General features: G+C 33.9%; 1 protein-coding gene across 2 annotated transcripts in view; it reads right to left on the reverse strand.

Moving 5' to 3' along the window:
• Window positions 1-17,787, reverse strand: part of stk39 (serine threonine kinase 39) — a 51,478-nt gene that overhangs the window by 32,784 nt on the left and 907 nt on the right. For both annotated transcript variants that reach the window (XM_052606614.1, XM_052606613.1), the window contains exons 2-10: window positions 14,202-14,314; window positions 11,132-11,240; window positions 10,736-10,877; window positions 9,538-9,593; window positions 7,589-7,698; window positions 6,497-6,598; window positions 5,072-5,205; window positions 4,493-4,541; window positions 4,314-4,379 (exon numbers count right to left, since the gene is read on the reverse strand). In XM_052606614.1, coding sequence (XP_052462574.1) covers window positions 4,314-4,379; window positions 4,493-4,541; window positions 5,072-5,205; window positions 6,497-6,598; window positions 7,589-7,698; window positions 9,538-9,593; window positions 10,736-10,877; window positions 11,132-11,240; window positions 14,202-14,314 — 881 coding nt within the window. The remainder of the gene's footprint in view (window positions 1-4,313; window positions 4,380-4,492; window positions 4,542-5,071; window positions 5,206-6,496; window positions 6,599-7,588; window positions 7,699-9,537; window positions 9,594-10,735; window positions 10,878-11,131; window positions 11,241-14,201; window positions 14,315-17,787) is intronic.

Consider the following 17,787-nt stretch of genomic DNA (forward strand, 5'->3'; position numbering starts at 1 on the left):
AGAAACCATTATTTTATATTGTAATAACATTTTGCAAGATTACTTTTTTCTGTATTTTTAATCAAATAAATGCAGCTTAAGAGACTTCTTTAAAAGAGTCTTACTAATTTTTATTTTTATCATTCAGCGTGTAAGAGAATTTATAATTATGCAATCAAATAAAGCATGCATTAAAGTCATCATATTGTGCAAGTAAGTTGCCATTTGGTCAAATAAATTTCATTAAAAATTTACATGTACAGTTTTGCTTCTCAAGAAAACTGCAGATTGTGTTTAAAGAATGTCTAACTAGTTTAATTAGGGGAAAAAATACTGATTTAAACATGATTATTTTGCATTTCAGCGGCTGAAACGGTGCCAAAGACATTTTAAGCAATGCAGTTACTACCGCTGGGAGGACAGACGGTGATCAATCACCTGATAAAGCTAGAAACCAAATGTGATGGAGCCGCTGTCCTCCAGCACTTTAATCGCTGTCAGCTGTTTGTGAACATAGTTTCAGCTGACGTGCTTCCCTACTGTACCCTCACACTAACAACTCCAATATCCCAATGAGGTGCTACAAATAACATTTCAGATCTGCAATTAAACCTGCATTTCCCAGAGGTCCCCTTCCCTGAATATAACGCCTCAGATGACTGCAACTGTTGTCAAATCTAACAAGTACACATGGGCTGCGTTCCACCCAGACGACAGCCGTGCATCTGTTTCTCCCTCGCTCTCATTAATACTGTAATCCACTGAGAAGAGTCTATTACTGAAAGATCTCTCTGAGCACTTCAGACAACTAAAAAACCATCACATATCAACAAAATAAATTCGAAATTGATCTGCTGTAGTGATAATGCTTTACAAGTCAGACTCTAAATACGCCTGTGTGGTTGCGCGGTTCTCTGCCGGCCAGCTTTTGAGTGCACTCATTCGGTCACCTAGTGTGGAGTAAATCCCGTTATCAGTACAGAACACTCCTTTTTCAATGCACACAAATCAGTCGACCTAAAAAAACACTATTAAAATCATAGCACGAGGAAGTCTGACTGCATCCAAGAGTTTCTCTCAGTTCTCTTGTTTGTGTAGCTGGAGAATACCTTACTTTACTCATATATATATATATATATATATATATATATATATATATATATATATATATATATATATATATATATATATATATATATATATATATATATATATATATATATATATATATATATATACACACACACACACACACACACACACACACACACACACACTCCATATATATATATATATAGAGAGAGAGAGAGAGGCACATTATACTATTATATTAATATTAAATGTTTTGTTCTGCCTGTCACCATCATGCAAACATGAAATATCGACATACAGTAGTTGTTTATTCCATTCCACTGTTCTGATTTTCCATTGCTTCTTTCCACTGCTTCAAGTTGAACTTTTTTCTCTTAACTGTTATCAATAGCATATTGTCAACGTGACATTTATCTAATTCATAGATAAATTCAGAAAAATCATCCAGCCATAATACAGGTGGAAAAAAACATAAAATGTAATAAAGATCAACAGAAATCAAATAAAATAATTAATTAATTAATTAAAATGTTTAAAAAAAATTAATGATGTAATATATATATATATATACATATATATATATAAATATAAATATAAACATAAATATAAATATAAATATATATATATATATATATATATATATATATATATATATATATATATATATATATACATATATATAAATATATATAAATATATATACGTGTGTGTGTGTGTGTGTGTGTGTGTGTGTGTGTTTATAATTTTTTTTTAAATTATAGTATTATAGTATTTTTTTAAAAAAATATTTTTTAATATCATTATTAAATATGACTTTTGGCTCAATAAACTTCTAAACTGCTTAGTTATTAAGGTAGTTGTTTAGTTTAGGTATTGGCTAGGATTAGGGATGCATAATATGGTCATGCAGAATATGTGCTTTATAAGTACTAATAAACAGCCAATATGATAATAATAGGTGTGCTTATAAGTAACTAGTAAATAGTGAAAATCGGTCCCTAACTCCCTATACTAAAGTGTTTTTTTTTACTATAATTTTAACCAAATAGTCATTCTAACAAAATAGATTCAAAATGTTTAATGCAAATTAAAAATAAATATATAAATTAGTACATTAAAATAATCAAGGCAATATTTGATAACATTTAAATGTAACATTTATATGCACCAATAATACTTACTAATAAAAAGTGCATATATTTCTCATGAAAACATTTTAAAGTTTTACTTATAAATTAATAAATTAATTATAGTTTAATAAATCAGAGATGTTATTAAAACATCTTATGACTTGCAAGACGACGAAGGACTGCATCACAAGCAAAATCTTTGGGAATATTCTATATATGCACAGCATATTTGCCTCATTCTGTCGACTGCACCTCAACACAACACCAACATCCCTCCATCATTTCAGCCCATCAATGTCACAGCCTCTACTTCCACCTCCAGCGGGACATTCTGTTCCTCCTCCTTAATGAATGGATGTACAGAGCTCTTTAGCTGCCATTTCTCTCATTCATTTAGTGGGCTGGAGGTGTGGGGTGATGATAGCCGCCCCTGTCTGTCCCGACACAGCAGCACTGCAGCACATGTGGCCTGCATGCAAACGACTGTTTAAACGCAGCACCCTGTTGCCTGCATTAAAGCCTATTTTTCTTCATAGCTCATCAGACATTAGGTGTCTGCTAAAGGCAGCACCTTCTTTCAGGGCCAATTAATTTTACATCATCTGTTTAGTAAGGATTTAGAGGAAAGGGTGTATTACTACATGGTGATGAAATGTAAAACATGCACACAAAAACATGCAGGAACATAATGCAGGACAGAAATGCAAATCGAAATATAAAGATGGAGAATTGGTTTAATTTAATTCACAGGAATCCAAATAACTAATAAATGGTTCAAACAAAGTGGATAGATACGTGGATGGATGGATGGAATGACTGAATGTTGGATTGGATGGATGGATGGATGGATGGAATGACAGAATGGTAGATTTGATGGATGGATGGATGAAATGACAGAATGGTATATTTGATGGATGGATGGATGAATGGATGATGGATGGATGGATGGAATGACAGAATGGTAGATTTGATGGATGGATGGATGGATGGATGGATGATGGATGGATGGATGGAATGACAGAATGGTAGATTTGATGGATGGATGGATGGATGGATGGATGAAATGACAGAATGGTATATTTTATGGATGAATGGATGATGGATGGATGGATGGATGGATGGATGGAATGACAGAATGGTAGATTTGATGGATGGATGGATGAATGGATGATGGATGGATGGAATGACAGAATGTTAGATTTGATGGATGGATGGATGGATGGATGAATGGATGGATGGATGGATGGATGGATGAAATGACAGAATGGTATATTTTATGGATGAATGGATGATGGATGGATGGATGGATGGAATGACAGAATGGTAGATTTGATGGATGGATGGATGAAATGACAGAATGGTATATTTGATGGATGGATGGATGAATGGATGATGGATGGATGGATGGATGGAATGACAGAATGGTAGATTTGATGGATGGATGGATGAATGGATGATGGATGGATGGAATGACAGAATGTTAGATTTGATGGATGGATGGATGGATGGATGAATGGATGAATGGATGAATGGATGGATGGACGGACGGATGGATGGATGAAATGACAGAATGGTATATTTGATGGATGGATGGATGAATGGATGATGGATGGATGGATGGATGGATGGTTGGATAGATAGATAGATAGATAGATAGATAGATAGATAGATAGATAGATAGATAGATAGATAGATAGATAGATAGATAGATAGATAGATAGATAGATAGATAGATAGATAGATAGATAGATGGATCTGCCTATACATCTATCGTTCTAAAGTTCCATATAACATTCTAACAATTAACTTAGTGGCAGAGAGAAACAAAGGATCAGGCTGAGGGACAGAGTTCATGACGGGGTCCATGCACGGCTCTTACAGTAAGAGGTAAGAGTGCATTTGGGATCTGGGCGGCCAGAGAGACACTCAGTTAGTGTTAAGAGCAGATGTCCTGCAGTGAGAAACATTACGGCTTCCGATCCCTCAATCAAAAGCAGCCGTACTGCGTAATCAATATAGAAAGCACTTTACTGAACATGAGGGCACAGAGACCCATCTGTCCTGTGGGAGAAAATACACTCAAACACAGGAGGATGAATGAGAAAGCGTTACCTTTTTGGCTCTTTGGCTTATATTTGGTCCTTTACTAAGCAGCTTTTCAATCAAGTACTCTCGATTCTACAACACAGAGGTAAGAGGGGAAAAATATATAAAAACATATATCAGTGACAGACCACTGTGAAGCACTGGTTAAAGTATTTGAAGTACACAGGGAGACTATATTGCCATACCTTAGCCTTTTGGAAAAATTTACATTTCAAAAGCTCGGCTGCAGTGGGCCTGTGGAGATGAGAAACAGCACTTGATGCTGACATTTTCAGACAGGTGTACATTTCAAAACTGAACAATACTTTTTGACTTTTTTGTCCAGGGCAGGATGGGCCAATAGTTCAGATTTTAACTTGACCTAATGACATTTACACATATATATATATATATATATATATATCCCTACTGCCTGTCCAATGTATTGACCAGATGAGACAGCAGTTAAAGAAAGTAAACAAACCAGCAATTTATTGTCTCAAGATTGCATTAGCTCATCTGTATCTATTTGAGCTACTTTGTTTGCGTGGCATTTCTTTTATTGACTGCAATTTGTCTTTAGAGAGAACAAACCAAGAGCAAACACAGGACAGATGAACTGCTATTCAATAATATACACAATTCAAATCAATATGTTTGTTTCTAGTATTGAAACTTCTGGTCATGCAAGGAAACTTTTGCAGACTGCACACCATTCAGCATTTTTGGACACAGATTTACTCATTTGTGTGAATAAATGAGGCAGGTTTGGCGATTCAAATTACCTCTTTGCAGGGTCCTTCTGAAGGCACAAGGATATAAGTTTTCTAAAAGATTTCCCATACTTCTTAAGCATCTCTTTGTCCTCAATCCCAGTCTCCAAGGTTGGAGGATCGTTCTGCAGCGTGAGCATTAAAACCTGCAAAACAGTTGGAAGACATTAGATATGAAAATAATATCTAATAGATAGTTACAGTAGATAGAACAATCGAACAACAGACCAATGGAATGAAACGTAGATGAAACGACAGATGAAAAAACAAACATTAGATACAGAACTACATATAAAACTACGATGGATGGATGGATGGATGGAGGGATGGATGGATGGATGGAAATGTAGATTGGATGGATGGATTGATTGATGATGGAATGACTGAATAATAGTTTGGATGGATGGATGGAACAACAGAATGGTGGATTGGTTGTATGGATGGATGGATGGATGGATGGGTGGACAGAATGGTAGATTTAATGGATGGATGGAACAACAGAACAATAGATGATGGATGGATGGATGGAACAAAAGAATGGTAGATTGGAAGGATTGATGGATTGATTGATGACGGAACGGCAGAATGGATGGATGGATGTATGGACAGAATGGTAGATTTGATGGATGGATGAATGGATAAATGAATGGATGGATGGATTGATGATGATTATGGAATGACGGAATGGCAGATTGGATGGATGGATGGATGAATAGATGGATAAATTAATGGATAGATGGATGGATGATGGTAGAATGACGGAATGGTAGACTAGATGGATAGACTGATGGATGGATGTAAGGAATGACAGAATGGTAGATTTAATGGATGGATGGATGGATGGATGATGATTATGGAATGACGGAATGGTAGATTGGATGGATGGATGGATGGATAAATTAATGGATGAATGATGGTAGAAATGACAGAATGGTAGACTAGATGGATGGACTGATGGATGGATGTAAGGAATGACAGAATGGTAGATTTGATTTATTGGATGTATATATTTATACATGTATAGAACAACAGAATGATAGAATGGATTGATGGATTTATCTATAATAAATAGACAGAACAATAGAATGTTGAATAGAACATTAGATAAAACACTCAGCAAAATATTTCCTTTTGTATTTTAGGAAAGAAAGCCTGAACAAATCAAAGTATAAATTCTGGTCATTTTCATTCTGGAGGAACTATTCTTTTAGTTGGTGCCTGCTGAGCCTGGGACAATGGATGACTCTGTAAAACCACATTAAATACGGTTCATCTGAACAGGCTTTGCTTTCATTTAGTACACATCTGTAATATCAGCAGCACAGACAAATAAAATAAATCACCAACACTTGATTAAATTTGCGTAACTGCTATAACTACATATGGAAAAAAGGTATGTTTTCACAAGCACACATGAACAGACAGTCTTTGTGTTACCTTCATAGGGGGGTAGCGATGATAAGGCGCAGAGCCTGTCGCGAGTTCAATGGCAGTGATTCCGAAACTCCAAATGTCAGCTTTGAAGTCGTAACCCCGTACCTGCGGTCACATGACATGCTAGCAGATCATCAGATGATGGGATGACAGACTATGACCCACACCAATCATTAACAGATGGGTTTTTTCTATACCAGATATTCAATTATTAAACAATCTCTATGATCTGCACTAAAATAGTTGAATGGTTATAAATCATTCATAGTATAGAAAACGCTCATAGAAACAGTCTAGCTGTTAACACTCTCATAGTGCCAAGATCAATCATATTTACAGTAAGATGACAGATGCACATTGCTGGAGTGTATTTCTTCTTAGGAAGCAACTTTGCTTTAAATAATTGAGTTAGCATATCTGTGATTTAACCGCATGATACTTAAATCACAAAAAACATTAACAGAACACAAAAATATTGGGCTGAAAAGATAAAGCAGCACAATAGTTTTCAACAGTCATAAAAACAAGAAATGTTTCTTGAGCACCAAATCAGCATAGATTGATTTCTGAAGGATCATGTGACACTGAAGATTGGAGTAATGATGCTGAAAATTCAGAATTCACAGGAACAAACTACATTTGAAAATATATGAATAATTTTTGATCCAATTAATGCAACCTTGGTGAGCAGAAAAGAGTTCTTTTAAAAATAAGTTATAACAGTAGTGTAGGTTCAACTGTTTTGTATTAAACTTTTCAGTTTTGAATGTATAATGATTATAATAAACATTTCTCTCTTTGTCCACTGTCTTTGATGGGTTTTGACATTGCAATGCATTATGGGATTGCCCCGTGTCTTATAACAACACATCTAATGCTGCTTTAGTTTTAGCTTTTATTTAGGCCAAAACAGAATATCTTAGTATTAACTAAACTTCTACAACATCCTTCATGTTGTTTTTGTTTTGTTAAAGATATATTTTTTTGCGTTTTTGCCTTTCTTACCATAGGACAGTTTAGAGCTGACAGGAAGTGAAAAGTTAGAGTGAGAGAGAGAAGGGGGCGGGGCTTAAGTTGGCCCTGTGAGTAACTGACCTGCTCCATCACCTCTGGGGCCATCCAGCACGGGGTCCCCACAAATGTTTTCCTCACTTTGTGTCTAGTGACGTCTCCACCGGTGGACAGAAAAGCACTCACTCCGAAATCTGTAGAGAATGATTAAAAACCTCATCATACCCTCAAATAACATCTACTGCAAAATCAGTTGACCGTTGAAGAGTAAATGTTTGAAATGAAAAATCTGACATACAGTCTGATAAATTGGTCGTACAGTCTCATACCACTGTGTATAAAAGTCAGTGGAAATATAATATCCAAAAAAATATGACAATTAGATGTGAACTATGATATTTGGACAGAGCAACCTTTTGAAAAGACTGTGTGTCTATATTTTACAGCTTTATTTTCATTTGTGTAAAACATCTACTGTGCTTTCACAGTACAATCAGAAATGTGTGTGTGTGTGTGTGTGTGTGTGTGTGTGTGTGAAAGAGAGAGAGAGAGAGAGACCTTGTATGTTTAACCTGTTAACTGTCACCCGTCCGCTCTGTGGGACGCCTACATTTACTTCACTATATTACAATTAAATCGAATCTAATCTTGACAAACTATATATCATTGGAAAGGTCTAAGACTCCCAAATATATATGTTATCAATGTTTTTTTGTTAAAAATTATGTAGGAAAAGTAATAGATTAATTTATGACAAGAGTGCACCCTCAAAAATCTACATTATAACAGGAATTTTGACCTTTTTTATAAAAAAAACAAGACTTCTTTGTTGCCTTTTTCTCTATCAAATTTTAGAAATCATGAGAAATTATATATCAACTGAAAACTTAAAATCTCAAAATGCATCCTTTAACACCCATTTTAAAATCAGACATTGCATTATCATGTAAAAGGTACATCAATATCATGTTACAAAATGTTTTCATTCATGAATAATAAAAATTTAAGTTTGGATCGTGCACTACAAAGTCAATGTTCAAAGATATGAGTGACAGTTAAGGGGTTTGAAGCACAATCTGAACAGAGGAGAGCTAAGGTCACTACTGTAAACCCTGTTACATAAAACTGATCAATATTCTAGAACTCAATCAGCCAGTTTCCCCTCAGGGATGGAAAAAGCCCCATTTCAGAAATCTAACACTTCTCCACACTACGATCAGTGTGGCTCAGGCCTGAGTTTCTGCTCTGCTTTATGTGCTTCTAACACACAAATTCATGAAACAAAATTAAACAGAACAAAAGTGGGGAACATATTATCTTTTAATAATCAAACCAAAATTAAAAAATTAATTGGCTTTACGGACTCATTAAATCACTGCTAGGTTATTGCTTTTACAGTTAGCATAATTAAAGCTAATTACCAAGGTTTATAAAGCAATATAATCTCTCTGAAGGCCCATAACTCTTGCTTTTTAAATTGACAACCAATATTAATTAAAGGATTTTAATTTTAAAATGATTTTTTTAAAGAAAGCTTTATTCATGATTACATCATGGCTATAAATAACTTCTTAAAGAGCTGAAATAATTATGCAACTGAATCAAGAATACATTGGTCAAAATCAATTAAGAGTAACAAAGAATTAAAAAATATTCTGTGTCATAAATATGTATCCTGTGTGTGTGTGTGTGTGTGTGTGTGTGAATTATTATTTTTTATATTTTTTTGTCCTGAGGTCCACTTATAAAGTCCTAATTTAGTTTTTCATGATCTTTTTTGTTGAGGCCATTTCTTTAAGACGTCTATGTAAACGTTGACTTTGCATGTGAAATAAGATGAAGCACTTATTTGCAAGCTGCAAATTTGTTGTCAAGCCCGTCTAGTATTTTACTGCCCACTGGAAAAGTCTGGAGATGTTAAATGCCAAGATGTTGGTGGTTAACTTACTAATACTAAGACAACAAAAAAAGATCAAAACATCACAGAAAATCTATAAATTTCAGCAAAGACAAATTCAAGCGAAGCTACAAACCTGCGATCTGCACCGATCCATCTTCTCCCAGTAGAATATTACCAGCCTTCACGTCCCTGAGGTCAAACCGAGACAAAGCACATCCATGTCACGGTTTATTAGAATCTTAAACATTAACAATAAAGCCAGTGGCTAAAGAATGAATCTGCATGTTTATGAATTTTTTAAGACCATTATTACAGCAGTGATGGTCTGGAGGGAAAAGAGCTCATTAGTATTTCCCAGCGCTTAACATGCAGAGGAACTTACTTAAATCATGTGTTACATATGAGTCTCTAAAAGTCTCACAAAAACAGACGCTTGACTATCAGCATAAAGTCCGGCCAACTTAGCATTTTATTTGAACTAAGATATATACACTTAAAGGAACAGTTCACCCAAAAATGAAAATGTGCTTGAAATTAACCTCAGGTCATCCAAGATGTAGATGAGTTTGTTTCTTGATCAGAGCAGATTTGGAAAAAACTTGCATCACTTCACTTGATCACCAGTGGTTTATCTGCAGTGAATGGGTGCCGGCAGAATCAGAGTCCAAATAGCTGGGGTGGATTTCCGGTAAATTTTTTTGAAACTTTCCAAAAATCTCTGGGAAAATTCCCAAAAATCCTGGGAAGTTCCCAAAATTTCTGGAATGTTTCCAAAATGTACTGGACATTTTACACCTTTTTGCAACCCTACTCCAGTCCAGTGAATAAGTCCATCTCCTGTTGTCCTCTCACATCAAAATCTACCCACATATTCGTTTTTTCACTCGTAAACAGTGCTTGATATGTGCATATTTCTCTCCTGATTCAGACAAGATGACCTTGTCATTTTAAAAGAGAAATATTACGAATAGAGGACCACAAACAAAAGATAAAAATGTCTTGATGATGGATTTATTTATTACACATTAACTCACAGGTTTCCACTTCACCAGATGTTAACTGATGGACTTTAGTGCTGTGGATTATTGTGGATTACTTGATGTTTTTTATCAGTTGTTTGGACTCTCATTCTGACGGCACCCATTCGGATCCATTGGTGAGCAAGTGATGCGATGCTACATTTCTCCAAATCGGTTTCGATGAAGAACAAACTCATCTACATCTTGGATGGCATGAAGATGAGTGTGTTTTTTTGGGGTGAACTATTCCTTTAAACAAAGACAGACAGACAGTCTGAAAGGCATGCAAAATGACCAGCCATGTATCCTTACCTGTGAATCTGCCCATTTTTGTGTAGATAATCTAATCCTTCCAGTACTTCCTTCAAAATGGTTGCTATTGTAGATTCATCTAGGACACCGTTTTTATGCTCTCCTTTGTTGAGCGTGTGCTTTATGATGTCTAACACTGATCCTGGATGAATAAAACGCTTTGTAAACACACAAAAATCTTCTAGTCTACAAAATATATATGGACAAATCAACTATATTAATGTCAATGCATTTAAAAAAATATTAAATCAAGTCCATTTATTTTAGAAGAAGTAAAGCACAAGCACACTTTTCAGTCCAAACATTTTACAAAGTAAGCTTATTTTAAATGATGAAACATCACATGTAGCATTGAAAATGAACATATCTACAGTGCACAGAAAAGATTTCTCTCACCTCCACTCAGGAGCTTCATGACCAGCCAAAGTTCATCTTTCACAACAAATGAAGTGTAGTAGGTGACCACGTTGGGATGGTTACACTGGCTCATGGCTTGAATCTCTTTCTGTGGAGACAGATGGAGGTGTCTAGCTTTATAATGCATGTCTTTAATAATGTGCCTGTGCTTTATAATGCATGCACATCAAAGTAATCGCAATGGCAGAAACAGAGAAGCTCTTGAACTGATTTATAGGCCACAATTCACACCAAAATCAAAAGATAGGAGGAAGAAATGTAAGCCCATGTTTATGACTATTATGATAAAACATGTAAATAACTATTACACACATTTTTCCTCCAAATTTCATTAACTTGTTGGTTGGGAAAAAAAGTATTTTTTAAAAGGCATATTATTTAATTTTTTAAAAGTATTTATACATGAAGGTAAAAATTACTGTATGACCTTTAATTAATACAAACTCAAAAAAAAATTTTTAAATGCAATAAATGTAAAAGTTTTTCAACCGTGGACTGGAATCACTATCCATTTCAATTATTTGATTCAATTTTATTCAACAATTTATTTGAGTCATCATTCAAAACCTTTTTTTTTCTCTGTGTAAATGATTTAAAGGTTTTAGCAAAAAATTAGCATGTACATTTTTCTATTATGTCCCTATAAACAAACATATTTTGTTATATTGGTGTAATTACATGAAAATAATTAGTAAAAACATTCGATTTTTAGTGTCATTTTAAACTTACATTAAGAAAAGTTCAGAATCTTTGGTTGAAGTGACAGTTCATTTGATTTAAATGAAAAAAAGAGCAAGTAAAATTTCTATAAATATGATAATATACAGCGATTTTTATACTTATAAGGATTACTAATAAGGAAACTTCATTTGTGATCACAACAGACGAATTCTTATCCTTGAAATCTGCAGTGGCAATCAATGCTTCAATATTAATGCTGTTTTCAGTTTATTTCGAAGCAGAACTCATGCATGAATTTTCTAAAAAAGTCTGTTTAGCTTGTGCATGGATGCATGAAGACGACTGATAAATTAATTACACATATGCCAATAATATAAGGCTTTAATAGAAGGACCACAGGATGCAATTGAAAAAGTGCATTACATATGTGCTGTCTGGCTTCAGCATAGATTTACACAAACCATATTTGAGAGTAAATCTGGGAGATGTTTACAGCAGAATCCCATCTCTGGGAATAAACTTGCTTTCGTGACAGAAAAGTCATTAATCAAACCATCAGTTTCCAATCTCACTGCACCACAACAAAGATCAATGGAAAACAACTCAGTCGTGAGTGTTGGAGTCAGAGGCATGCTGTGTGTGTGTGTGTGTGTGTGTGTGTAAATAATTACAGTGGGGAAAGCGCACTCAATGAGAGAACCATGAAGTATGTGTGCCTGACAGTTTTGAAAAACTAGGGCAGTCAAAATTGAAAAAGTTGGCTAAGGATTAATTATCACACAGATAATTGTGATTAATGATTTATTGACTTACACATGCACATTAAAAAGTCGTTTATTCATTCAAAATCATTACATGTGAAGTGTTTGTTGAAGAAATTAATTTTCTCTATGAGAAAATGATTTTTGGTGCAAATTTAAGAAAACTTTTTTAAGATTAAACAATTTTATATGCTTTCATAGAAGCATTAAGCATTAAGGATGATTTTAAATTGATTTTTTTTCATAATTTTAAATGATTTATTAATTTATTTCTAATATAAAACTTTGCAGCGAGAGTTTAGAGGCAATTTTCCAATCCCATGAAGCACTGAGGATGACAAAAAAGAAACAACCAATTTGTATACACTATATATAAAAAAAAGTTTGGGATTGATATTATATATATATATATTTAACCTGTTAACTGTCACCCCGTTGTCACTACGTTGACTATACTATATTACAATCAAATCTAATCTAATCTTGACAAACTATATATCGTTGGAAAGGTCTAAGACTCCCAAATATATATTATACCAATATTCTTTGTTAAAAATTATGTAGGAAAAGTAATAGATTAATTTATGACAAGAGTGCACCCTCAGAAATCTACATTACAAAAGGAGCTTTGACCTTTGTTTAAAAAAAAGACTTCCTTGTTGCCTTTTTCTCTATCACATTTTAGAAATCATCAGAAGTTATATATCACTTGAAAACATAAAATCTCAAAATGTATCCTCTAAAACCCATTTTAAAATCAGACATTGCATTACCATGTAAATGGCACATCAATATCATGTTACAAAATGTTTTCAGTCATGAATTATACAAATTTAGGTTTGTATCATGCACATACAAGTCTATCTTCAAAAACGTGAATGACAGTTAACAGGATATATATATATATATATAAATGTGTGTGTGTTTCCCGCTAACTGGCAACCCGGGGTGCCGAAATACAATTGGGTAAACTGACCGTGGGCATGTTTCTTAAATATCTGCAAACATATTATGGTATTTTTAAGCTTTAGTAGAGTCAAAAACTTACAGCACCTTTGAAAAACAAAACTTCCTCTAAACTTTGAGAGAAATGTAACATTACATCACATGCTCACCATCGGAGAAAGTCATAGAGAGAGGAGATTTGTTTCTTTAGAAACATCCAGCTTTTCTCAAGACATTAACTGATGGACTGGAGTCTTGTGGATTATTGTGATGTTTTTATCAACTGCTGGACTCTCATCCTGACGGCACCCATTCACTACAGAGGATCCATTGCTGAGCAAGTGATGCAATTTTTCCAAATCTGTTCTGATGAAGAAACAAACTTATCTACATCTTGGATGGCCTGGGTTATTATTTCATTTTTGGGTGAACTACTACTTTTTTGTTAAATATCTATGATGAAAACAAACGGGGGAAATGGAGCCAAAAGATGTCTGTCCAAAATGCCTGCCCAGGCCAGTCAGGCTGTTCAAACAAAACCTAATTGCAATTTACCTGTAACTAATTGGATTTCCATGTAATGTGTGCATGTTCACATGCATATGCATGTGCACGGCAGAATCTGCATTAGGAGACAAAGCTGTTTTTATGTTGTTCCTCACCAACAGCTCATCCATGCTGGTCTGGCATTTCTCCAGGTTGATTCTCTTGATGGCCACACGCTCCTGTCGAGGGCTACACAGCGCTGCCTGGACGACTGCTGTGGCTCCGCTACCTACAAAACACAGCGTACACGTCTCTAATGAACAAAGCACACGGTGTGTCAAAGACATTATTCTCAATGAAAGGCAGACAGTAAACATCCCCTCTGGAATATAAAAGCTTGTGCACAGCAGGTGCAGCTGATCATATGATGTGCTTATAGGATTGATAACAGACGTGTGTGACGCTCAGATAAGCAGCTTCACTGTAAGAGAGACCAAGTGCATGCTATACAATTTCAAGTTTCAGTAGTTATTTTGCTGCATCTAAATCAATTGCAATTGCAATCAAATAAAAAAAATAAAAAAATCAAATATTAGCAAACATTGTAAATAATAATATAAAAAATCTTCAAAATAATATTTACAATATTTTGTGCGTATATGTGTTAACGAAAGGGACAAAAACAAATCCAGAAATGTTAATAAACAATATTACAAAATAATAAAAATATATAATAGAGTATTTTATTATTATATATTACACTGTAATTGCATACACTACATTTAAAAAAATTGTGGTCATTAATATTTTTCATTTATGTTTTTTTTAACAAAAAAATACAGTAAACACATGAATATTGTGAAATATTATTACAATTTAAAGCAACCATTTTCTATTTGAATATATTTTAAAATGTAATTTATTCCTGTGAATTACTGCAGTCTTCAGTGTCAGATGATCCTTCAGAAGGCATATTAATATGCTAATTTATATATTATTTATTCTTGTTTAGGGATATTATCTGATGAATAATATAAGTGGTTATTTCACCGATTCAGTTGCAAAAAATCAGTTGACAGCCTTGGGCATAAAATCTGATATTTTTAGCGAGTAAATATTATGCAAAAAAAAAAACCTAAGCTTGATTCAATTAAATTTAAATTCAGCAATTTGTGTGCATTTTATTCGCCATCATTAGAATCTATTTAATCCAGATGCAAAGTATATGAAGCATTGGATTTAGCAGGTAAATTTGATCTAATCCTCGATCACCTCATCAGGAACAGACAAACACAGTCTGCTTAAGCAAACAGCAAAACAAACTACTTCATTTCTATCCAAACACACTGCGTGAGTGGAAGGAGTGTATGAACCCAGCTGGCCTTTCTTTGGCAGCTTTAACCCAAAACTGGTGCATGCAGGTACTGTAGGTCGCCAAGAACCACAGCACAGTCAGGGCAGCAAGAAAGAGAGGGATTTCATTTGTAAAGATCTTAAAGATCATGTTTAATTTGTGACCCTGAAGTGAGAGCAGCACTGGAGCAGCTGTTGAGCCTGTGCTGGCCCTGCATTAACCTCTTCTAAACAAAAGGCTTTCAGTTCTGCAGTATTTAAAGGTTATCTATCTCTCTAGTTCATGTTGAAGCATCTGGGTTGAGGTCAGGACTCTTCCGGGTCACTCAGAGTGGACAGACAGATAGCATTCAGTCTAAACGGCCTGAATCTTGCAAACTTGAGAATAAATGTTCCCCTCCATGACAGTAAGCTTTCCATTTGACTTTTAGCACGTTTTTGACATGCAGCAATGCTGTTTTTGGACAGCAATGGCTTCCTCTTTGCAGCTTTCTCCATTTATAGACAGTTTGTCTTACCATGTGTTGATTAACAAGCAGAGATGATTTCGTAACCCTTTTCCAGCTTGCAAGTCGGAGCTCTCTTTTGGTTTTTGTAAGTTCCTTCAATGTCTGTGATATCCAACGATCCTGTGCATGCACACAGTTATCCATCTCTGAATTTATGATTCAATTTCTACACTATGCCTAAAATCCACTTAAATTTGATCAGTTGACATGATGTGATCGTGTCTGAAATGAGTTTCCTTAGGAGGCAGTACTATCTTCATTGAGACAAAATGAAACTCCATGGGTTCACATACTTTTTCCTGTAACTGTAGACCTATTACAGCATTATGTTTATCAGCCAGTAGCTACCATTCTCTCTAAATATTGAAAAAGCCACATTTGTTGATCACAAATCATATTTTATTATATAATAATACATTATTATAATTATATTTATTATATATATATATATATATATATATATTTTTTTTTTTTTTTTTGTACTTCTGTAGTTATAATATATTGTACGTTTTAAAAATAAATAAATAATATGTATGGTAATAATTTAATGATATAATTATAGAGCTATGCTATATATTAATAAAATGTATAATACTTCCTTATATAATATAATCAATTTATATACAGTACAATACCATTCAAAAGTTTGCGGCTGTTTTTTTTAACAATATGTTTGTAATAACTTGATAAAAAGTACAGTAAAGAAAAATCTATTATTGTGAAATATTATTACAATTTCAAATAACTGTTTTCTAATTAAATACATTTTAAAATACAAAAAAAATGTTTTTAACATTTATGAATGCATTAAGTATTACTTTTGATCTATTTAATGCATTTTAGATTAATAAAAGTATTAAATAAAAAATAACAAAGACTTACCGATCCTAAACTTTTTAACTGTAGCATGCATACAGATACTTATGCATTAAGTAATCATGCTCATATTCTTTTCATGCTTATAATATAATACTGACAACAGTTAATCTATCGATTCAAATGCATTTGAAAAGGAGGTGTGCAATTTCACTAAGCCTGTTTGAAAAATTACACATTTTCTATACATTTAATGCATAAAACATAATGCAGTAATAGCCAATTGCTGAGATACGACACATCACATTTGTGACTATAAACACACACGCAGTGCTGCTATTCACACCGCAAGAGTGTGTGACACTCTGCCAACTGCGGCTGACAGATAAAGAGGAGGCAGAAGAAGTGCACAGAAACTATAGAGAAGCTCTCCGGTAATGCTAGCTCTTATCTGAGCTGATAACATAAGCATACTGCTTTAACAGGCATCTCAAAGAGAAGAGGCAGGGGGTCCATCAATATCAGCCGCCTCAATTTGAGCTGAACTTTTATTGATTTATGAATGCAGCAAAATGTCAGTGAATAAAAAAATACAAAAAAATTAAAGCAAATAAAAGGAGCAATGTCACAAAATAACAGCTTATTTTGCTATAATTTTGTTATAATTATTATGCATGCATTTACGGCCTCTTATTAACCTTGCTAAATGACTAAATGTAAATGTAAATCTATTTATTTAATATTATTTCAATAAATTGTTCCATTCAATTCTATTCTGACTATTATTTCATGTGTCAGGTTTTACAGGGTTGAGTAAAAATATGCATTTGTATGATATTTATACGTTTATATATATGTGTGTGTGTGTGTGTGTGTGTGTGTGTAGACTGTAGACAGACTGCAGTTTCAATAAATTGTTCCATTCAATTCGATTCTGACTATTATTTGCCATGTATTAGAGGGTTAATATGTATATAAAGTCTAATAATAATAGTATGTACATTAGTCAGTTTAAAGCACTTTACAAAGCATAAACATAAAATACATAAATCGATACATCTCCCACCAACTGTGCTTAAGTAAG

This window comes from Carassius gibelio, chromosome A9 (assembly GCF_023724105.1).
Source record: "Carassius gibelio isolate Cgi1373 ecotype wild population from Czech Republic chromosome A9, carGib1.2-hapl.c, whole genome shotgun sequence".
NCBI classification, from domain to species: Eukaryota; Metazoa; Chordata; class Actinopteri; order Cypriniformes; family Cyprinidae; genus Carassius; species Carassius gibelio.